This window comes from Trachymyrmex septentrionalis, unplaced genomic scaffold (assembly GCF_001594115.1).
Source record: "Trachymyrmex septentrionalis isolate Tsep2-gDNA-1 unplaced genomic scaffold, Tsep1.0 scaffold13, whole genome shotgun sequence".
NCBI lineage: Eukaryota > Metazoa > Arthropoda > Insecta > Hymenoptera > Formicidae > Trachymyrmex > Trachymyrmex septentrionalis.
In genome coordinates, this window is record NW_017304438.1 from 3,560,315 (window position 1) to 3,569,238 (window position 8,924).

The 8,924-nt window shown below is 28.7% G+C and overlaps 2 protein-coding genes and 1 long non-coding RNA gene across 6 annotated transcripts in view; 2 read left to right on the forward strand and 1 right to left on the reverse strand.

Moving 5' to 3' along the window:
- The window catches only part of LOC108756791 (glutathione S-transferase-like), an 8,396-nt gene extending 6,533 nt beyond the window's left edge, over nt 1-1,863 (forward strand). For both annotated transcript variants that reach the window (XM_018500838.1, XM_018500836.1), the window contains 3 exons: nt 173-309; nt 1,070-1,237; nt 1,421-1,863. In XM_018500838.1, the coding sequence (XP_018356340.1) occupies nt 173-309; nt 1,070-1,237; nt 1,421-1,737 (622 nt within the window). In that variant the 3' untranslated portion in view covers nt 1,738-1,863. The remainder of the gene's footprint in view (nt 1-172; nt 310-1,069; nt 1,238-1,420) is intronic.
- A 2,998-nt stretch (nt 1,864-4,861) lies between these two features.
- LOC108756892 (glutathione S-transferase-like) lies at nt 4,862-7,199 on the forward strand. Of its 3 annotated transcripts, XM_018501043.1 has the most exons (6): nt 4,883-4,941; nt 5,125-5,138; nt 5,636-5,771; nt 6,214-6,381; nt 6,739-6,878; nt 7,015-7,199. In XM_018501043.1, the coding sequence occupies exons 3-6, from the start codon at nt 5,639-5,641 to the stop codon at nt 7,180-7,182; spliced, it is 609 nt and encodes a 202-aa protein (XP_018356545.1). In that variant the 5' UTR covers nt 4,883-4,941; nt 5,125-5,138; nt 5,636-5,638; the 3' UTR covers nt 7,183-7,199. The 3 variants fall into 3 exon arrangements, with proteins under 3 accessions (XP_018356544.1, XP_018356547.1, XP_018356545.1); XM_018501042.1 differs by lacking the exon at nt 5,125-5,138 and having other exon boundaries at nt 4,862-4,940; XM_018501045.1 differs by lacking the exon at nt 5,125-5,138 and having other exon boundaries at nt 4,873-4,920.
- LOC108756893 overlaps nt 5,651-8,924 on the reverse strand; it is a 5,844-nt gene continuing 2,570 nt past the window's right edge. Inside the window, exon 3 of the long non-coding RNA XR_001939871.1 lies at nt 5,651-5,669. This is a non-coding gene — a long non-coding RNA (uncharacterized LOC108756893). The remainder of the gene's footprint in view (nt 5,670-8,924) is intronic.

Sequence of the window (8,924 nt, forward strand, 5' to 3'; positions counted from 1 at the left end):
ACATTTTATTAAACCTAAAATTAAATGTTGATAAAACATAAATTTTTAATTGGAATTAAAAATGTCTTAGCAAACTTCTTTAATGAGAAAAATATTAAAGCATATTATCCGCATTGAAATATCTGTATGTAGAATTATGATGAAGAGAAAAATAACAAGTATTTTTTTTTAGCAATATGCCTTCATACAAGCTGATTTACTTTCCCATCACGGCATTGGCCGAGCCAATTCGTTTCCTGCTCAGTTATGCTGGCATCGAGTTTGAGGATGAACGTTTTGATAGGAATGATTGGCCAAAACTTAAGCCGAGTATGTACATCTGATTAATCTTAATAACATATACTGCTATTCACCTGTTGCGAATTTAATCCAGTTTAATCCTTGAAATCCGATTTATGAACAGATAACAGATCTGTGATAAAAATATGGTTGTTATTATCAGCGCCGACTAATTTTCCTTGTAACATACTTTTTTTATTTTTTAATGTAAAATATTTTGATCAGTTTGATCCTTAACGGAACCTGTACCCTTTAGTTTTTTTTTTATATAACAGAACCGGAAATTATTTTTTTTTTACAATAGAACCTTTTGTTTCTTATTACGTACTGCAATAGGAAAACCGATATTGTTATGTAAATACAGTGTCTTTGTTCAGTTAATGAAAAACATTGTGGCTTTCATTGTATGGTTTCAACGTAAATAGTGTACGTAAGGAAATCGTTTCTGTATTGTTTAAATTAGCCAATCAATCGATACATGCTATAGGATTTGAAACACAAATCTTTCAGCATCATAGAGTCATATAAAAGGTAGTAGAGTGATCTGTAAATTGTACAAGAGAACAAGAAATTGTCATGATAATAAAAATTAAAATTTGTATTGTCAAATTCGGATGTGAAAATGTAGTTGTGTATATTTAACTTTAATTGTGTACAATTAACCATCACAGTTCTTAAAAAATATTTAGATATAAATTTGTTACAATAATCCAGATGACTAGAAGTTTATGATCTCTATTATAAACTTTGTTCAATTTTAACCGCACGTTGCATTTATATCATCTTTCAGCTATGCCATTCGGTAAAGTACCCGTACTCGAAGTAGATGGAAAGAAAATCGATCAGTCCACAGCTATCTCCCGTTATTTGGCGAAACAATGTGGTCTTGCTGGCAAAAACGATTGGGAGTCTTTGGAAATAGACTCGACTGTCGACACTATCCATGATGTACGCGCCAGTGAGTATAATATTCTATTTACTTACCTGATTCTTTTGTTTATCAGAAGCAGAGATTTAATTTTAAAATAGATTTGAACCACGATATTGATGAGTTTATGTATATCTCAATAAATTTACTTAAATATTTGATTTAATTTGTTTGTTATTTTAGCTTATGTCTTTTTTTTCTTGCTCGTATTAGGTATCGCTAGTTTCCACTACGAGAGCAATGAAACAGCTAAAAATGAGAAACTTAAAGTTGCCAAGGAAACAACAGTGCCATATTATTTGGAGCGTTTAGACGCACAGGTGAAGAAGAATGGCGGTTATTTTGTCGGTGGTTCTTTGACGTGGGCCGATTTAGTTTTCGTCGGTCTTTTGGATTATTTGAATTTCATGATGAAGGAGGACATCGTTGAGAAGTATGAGAATCTGAAACAACTCCAAAAGACAGTCGAGGAAGTACCGGCTATCAAAACCTGGATCGAGAAACGTCCGCCAGCGATCTTTTCGAATTAATTCGGTTGATTTCATAAATAATTTCATAAAATGATAACTTTCTGACAGAGTTTCTTGTCATTGATGATTGATAAAATATCGATTTTTCTTTTTTTTTTTTTCAAACGCGTTTATATCTATATTGGAGAAGCATATATATGATTGATTTATGAACTAGAAGATACACTGAAGATATATATTTTAACACTTGTTAAAGGCTGATATTACTCATATTGTTATATGTCATATAATACTAAAACTATAAGATAATTTCTAATCAAATCTTGAAGAATGAACTATTTTTTTCATTATATAATTTTGTATTTCAATAAATGTGTACTTTTACTATTTTCTTGTTGATTTCTTTCATATTCGTGAAACTTACCTCTTCAATCATTTAATTTATTTATAATGCACTTCTATTTCTAATTTCAAATAACGTAAAAAAATCTGAAGGATAATAAATATATTAAATTTAAGGATAATCAAAGCATATTTGAAAAATTAAACCGTCTTTGATGTTTTTACAATTTTTTTGGACTGTACCAAGCAATTTCTATTCTTAGAAAGTTTTCTCCTGGAAATGAATCTTGTCTCAATGATAAAGTGGGGTTGTGTTGAACTGGTAGAGAGATAATGGAAGAATTTAGTAGTCGAGCAGCCATTTTTATTATTAGTAGATCATCACTATTGATTACGTGAAACAATGGATTTACCGGCAAAAATGGTTGGGAATTATCATTGAAAATCGGTTGTCAATATCACATGAGTATTGAGTACTTAACTGTCAGAATCATACGAGATTTATGACAAAGTAAATACTATTCTATGTATTTAATTTTTATCCGAACTCATGAGAAGCAGAAATTTCTTTGAAAGCAGATTCAAATTATGATTGTCATATCTTGAAATCTTGATAATATGGATGGATTTATATTCATAAATGATAGTAAAAATTTTATTGATTAAAACGATTCAGACTGTCGTCACTTTATCTTTCTTTTGTTGCTCGTATTAGATATTATTGCTTTTTTTTTAATTTACGTGCTATAAACGTGCTAAAAAAACAGTAACTTAAAGTTAGTGATGAAACGGTGTCGTTTCTTGGAGCGTCTGGACATTCAGGTAAAAAAGAATGGTTTTGTTATTGATGGTGCTCTGATCTCACTTTTTGTCAGTCTCTTAAATTACATGAACTTTCTAATGAAAGCGAATGTTATTAAGAAATACGAGAACTCTTGAAGCAACTCATAAAGAAAAAGGAAATTCTAATCATCAAAAGTTGGATCGAAGAGTGCCTGACAACTGCATATGAAAATCACATGCGTAATTATATGTAAGAATTCCGGAGAATGATTCATTTTTTGACAGAGTTGATTGTTTATTGATGTTTGATTTGAATTAAATGTTTTTTTGATGATTTCTTTTGTGTTTACACAAAATCTTATATCTTTTCATTTGTTCAATTTGTTTCAATCAGTCTACATCCTTGTATCATTATTTTTTCTTATTTTATAAAATTATTTTTGTATTTAAATTGCTATAAATATAATTTAGTTACAGTTAGGCATCCAGTAACATATTCGCATCGAAGAAAATCGGCAGCAATGTTGAGCGTAATCAAATATTTAACAGCCAAAAGGTCGCATATTTAATTCATAAATAGATATTAGCCTTTAAAATGCTGTTGATAAAAGGGGCGTGTATGGTAAATAAAATATATGCTAAATAATTAATTTAACGATTGCGAAACATTGATAATGCATTATCTGCTTTTATGAACAAATAGAGCACTGGAAGTGCCTTTTTAGTCACGTCGTGATGCGGCTTTCGCGGTTACTAGGTGCTATATTATCTCGGCGTATAATTGTAATGCAACCGAAGGTCGTACAACATAGTTACAGGGGGGGTCTATGACTATTCACCGACAATGAGTAACTAGAAACGTGAGAAGGCTCATGTACATGTGTTCATATTATGCTGCAATGTGACAATTACATTGGATACATCTGACCTTCCTACAAAGAAAAACATGATAAAATATTAACATAAATCAATAGAATATTTTCTTAAGAATATTCTTGCAATATGTTGAATGTTTGAAAAAAATTCTAATTAATTTATATTTTTTTAAGTTTTATATATCGCCTTTGTAAGCATATTTTTGAAAAAAATTTATTACACCTACACTTCATAAATAAGAGTAATATACTCGTATTTTCATTATATATTCCTTAATTACAGATTTAATTATGTGGAAAATAACGATCGATTGACATTAAGAGATATATTAACAAACTCGCAAATTCGAATTCCAGAAAAGAACTAATGAATTCTTTGCATTATCTGTTACTTATTTTTTGTAATATTGAATATGTGTGCTTTTAATTTATAATTTATATGTATAATAAACTTTTAAATTTGATATTTTTTTCAAATATTAAAATTTTGTTTATTAATACTCTGTTATTTCTCTAATATATTCAATGTTTATTTGATCAATTTTTAATCATCATATTTTCTTCCAATTTTATATGCGCGTGAAACAGTAAGTCATAACAAGTTATTAATAGCGTGAATCACGAAACATTTATCTTTTATGTAATGATTGTGCATGATATAGACAGTCAGTACCGCGCCTCATTGAGATAAATTCTGATAAATCTTATAACTGTATGATCGTCGCGAATACAAGTATTTGTGATATACATATGCGAATTGCAATGTATTGCACAATTACACGTAAAATGTTATTACTGATGTATAAATATCGTATAATCATTTTATTATCAGTTGCATATGCCTTTGAATATTTCAGAAAACTTATTTATTTAAAAAGCATACATACCATAATCATTATATTATAATATTTATTATAATCAATCTCAACTTCTGTTAACTTTAAATCTTCCCAATCAGCAGACGATGTTTTTAAAACGTTTTTAAAATATTTATTTAATGTAAAAATATTTAAGAAATATTTTTTAAATATTGTGTGCTGATTGGATTATTGGATATTCTGGGTATTTCTTACTGAGATGTCTCTGGAATTGTATTTAAAAATTTGATAGATGTAAGATGTCTTTAAAATAAAATATGCGGTGGGGAGTAAATTATTAAAGTTCTAACGAAACGCTCACTGTCAGTTGTTCTCGGTTAGCGAGCAGTTTTGCATCGATTGCTAGAGTCTTGATTTTACGAGAGATTGGATTACAGACTGCAAGGTAGTGAGGAAATTATATCTTCTCTATTCCACAACCTATTTTTAAAATAAATATAGTATAATATATACATATATAAGCGAGTATTATTAATACTATTAAATATTTAAAATTAGGCGTGTTTAATTTTAGCTGTGGAGTTAAAACATAAGGCTATTAACGCAAAACATTCAATGTAGGTAAGATTTCGAAAATTATAAAATGTTGATGAGCGCCGCCCAGACTTATCAATACTCTACTTTTCCTGAAATCTTATTTATATTGAACTACATTGAATTTTCTTCGTTGATGGTCTTGTGTTTTAGTTCCGCAGTATTTTGATATAAATTAAACACGTCTGATTGAAATTAATACTTTTGAAAAAAATGTAAAATATGGTTGTCATAAGGATATTAAATAAATTATGTAATTAAATATCAAAGACTAAATTTTGATCATAGAAGAAATTTTGATTACACTTCTAATTAATTTTTATAGTTAACAATTATTTGAAGAAGACCTAACCCAGTTAAATATTGATTGAAATGTATAATGTTGATACTTTTACTATGAATGTTTTAAATAACACGTTATATATATTACGTATTAGAATTGTTATGTGCATGTTTAGACTTTTATAAAAAAAAACAAATATTATTTTACGTATCTTATTTTACGCGTATTTATATTTTACAATTTTGCATTTATATAATTTTCAGAATATGCCGACGTACAAGCTGATATATTTCGATGCTACGGGCCTTGGGGAAGCAATTAGGTTTATGTTAAATTATTGTGGCATCAAATTCGAGGATGTTAGATTTAGCTTCGATGACTGGCCAAAGTATAAACCAAGTATGTTACCTTATATAATATTATCTTAAGATATAAAACGGTCATAATTTCGATTGTTATTCCATTTAAATACTAATTCGTGTTATAAGATTTTGCAAAATAAACCCCTTGCATTATAAGACTTTGCAAAATACATTCCGCGCATTTACCGTCAAGTTTTATTATTTTACGATTAATCGCGCTTGTATTATAAACGCGCACAAGGAACAAATTGTTCTGCAATAAAGCAAAAATAAAGAAGCAACTCTCTTTTCTCTTATTCAAACAAAATAATAAAGACAAAGTAATAAATATATGTAAATTTTATATGTGAATTCAACAAATCGATGTCGATAAATATTAAATATTTTTGCGTGCTGTTTTTCGCATCGACTTGTAATGCCTCTTTAATCTTCTTTATTATTCTGTAATAATGTCTAATGACATTTTATAAATATAATAGACATGCCCATGGGACAAGTGCCGGTTCTGGAGATCGATGGTAAGCAATATCATCAGTCCAGGGCCATCGGACGATTCCTCGCTAAGAAGGGCAATTTATATGGATCCAACGATTTTGAGGCCATGGAAATCGATGCAACAATTGATTCTATCGAGGACATAAGACAAGGTAAAAATATCGGTGGCAAAATGCGAGAGAATGACAGATTGTCTGTAATTACATAATCATCAAAGTAACATGATTGTGACTTTTTGAATCGTCCATGTTGACGGGATTAGTCAATTTAATGCATACATTGCGCATATACCAACTAAGACATATTTAACGTTATTGTTGCAAAGTACTTTGTCTAAAGCAGTTATTTGAAGCTAATAAGTTATATATATATATATAATCCTGAATAACTGTTGCGCGTTATATAATAATAATTATTGCTCTTCTCGCGGTTGGCGGTTCACAATGTGGGAACTATACATGTATATCTCTGTGTAATGCAAAAAAAGTAAGGCAAATTTATTTTTGTAGCAATGACTCTTCATTATTGGGAACAAGATCCCGCCTTCAAAGCGAAACTCAAGGATACGCTTTTTCAAAAATTGCCTAACTATCTTGACGTATTCGAAGCTCAAGTTAAGAAGAACGGTGGATATTTCGTCGGTGGCAAGGTATAATTGTAATATTGATATTAATTTATACGTGTGCAGCTACATATCGTATTAATATTAATTTATACGTGTCGAGCCTTGTTTTGTTAGTTTTGTTTTTTTATAAAGAGATAAAAATACATTTTTATTATTTTAGCTGTCGTGGGCAGATTTTCTGTGGGCTGCATATCATGACTATATGAGTTTTATGGTGGGAGGGGATTTGATCAAGAATTATCCCGAATTGAAAAAGCTAGTGGAAAAAGTTCGTACTTTGCCCAAAGTTAAAGCTTACATCGAGAAGCGACCTAAAACTCAATTTTAAAACGATCTATAATATTATGTTTCCTTTTTGATCTAACATTAACTTTTTGATTTAATATTATCCTTTATTAATAACTATTTTCTATTTTGAAGCGTTTTGTAGGAGAATAGCATATAACTAATGTTCCGAATAGTTCTTTAATCTGTAGTTTTTCTGCAATCTAACATACAATAACTAACATTATTATATATGAAGTAAATAAAAAGGAAATAAAATCTTTTCATTAAAAGTGTGTGTGTTTATTGCTAATTTCTTATTTCTAATCCCTTTTTACTTATCGGTTTAAAAATGTTGCGTATCCAATTTTTAGTGTTTCTTTGAAATTTTCATTGTTTTTTTCTCCGTAAGAGTATAATTATCAATTCTGTATATTATTTTAGAAAACGTAATATTTAAATAATATATTATGTATCAAATATCGTATATTATAGATAGTATAAATTTGATCTTGATTTTTTATCATTCCTTAACCATCAAATAATTTTTTAATGAAGGATATATGTCTCAAGTACATATATAGTACCGTTTTAACGAAACGGTCAATAAAAATCCATAATTTTGTTTTACCTGTCGTGGCCAGATTTCTTGTGGGTTGCATTTTGTGAATATATAAACCTTGTCCTAATCGAAGATCCGAACAAGGATCATCCTGAATTGAAGAAACTAGTGAAGAAAGTTCGTACTTTGTCCAATGTTAAAGCTTACATGGAGAAACGACCCAAGAAACCTGTGTAAATAAAACGATTTTAGAGAAAAAAAGAAATCGTTTAAATGATATCTAAAAAAATCCTAAATCTGATTTTTTATATATCAAGAAAATGTTTATATTAAGAATTGTTATATATATAAATATTACACAGATTCTTAAAATAATTTTTCTTTACACTAAACTAAACGATATACTTGTTAAAATACATCTCATTTACTTTCATCATAGAATGTAATTTAGAAGACTTGTTTCTAAAAGTCGTCCCAACCTCTATTAGAATATGAGTGAAAGATTTCATTATGCTAGGCCTTTAATTTCATTCTATCTTGTATGATTTTTTTTTTTACTTAGAAACAGAACTCTATCACTGGCTATCTATTGGCGATGTCGCATAAATGTTTATTAATAGTATTTATAAATAGACATAAAAGTGCTCTTTTGAGAAAACGTCTTATTGAATGATTCTTTTTACATCATTTTAGATTTGAGATCTTTAAAAAATCATTATAAAGAATTCTTCGTCTCAACAATGCTCAATGGGTTATCTGTTTGCGAATGATTCTCAAGTTGTGTATATTATAGAAAACAATTTCAATAATATATCTGATAGCACAGTATTATAAATAGTATAAAATTATTTTGATTTTATGAATAATATGAATAATATTTTATGATATAATATTCGTTAATATTATTAATTTTTTAATCGTTGTTAAACAAAAAACTAAGAATAATTAAGAAACGTCTATATTCTAAGCAAAAAAGATGCACTAAAAAGTTACGTGCGAGAAATATTCTGTTAATTATTGCAATGATGAGCCTCGACATAACATAATTTTATGTTTTACTGATCTAGTAATTAGCATCTTGATCTCCTGAGAAAATAAGAGACATGCATCCTTTTTTCCAATTGATGTTATATGCTTCGTGTGTGCATTCTGTTAGGTATAACTTTGTATGTGATTGTGCATGTCTGGTGTTTTTCCATAGGTCTGCTCTCTCTCTCTCTCTCTCTCTCTCTCTCTCTCTCTCC

Coding starts and splice junctions, on each gene's coding strand:
- LOC108756892 (XM_018501042.1), top strand. CDS start 5,639: ATGCCGACGTACAAGCTGATATATTTCGATGCTACGGGCCTTGGGGAA. Junction 5,772..6,213: donor CTGGCCAAAGTATAAACCAA/GTATGTTACCTT, acceptor TAAATATAATAG/ACATGCCCATGGGACAAGTG. Junction 6,879..7,014: donor GATATTTCGTCGGTGGCAAG/GTATAATTGTAA, acceptor TTATTATTTTAG/CTGTCGTGGGCAGATTTTCT.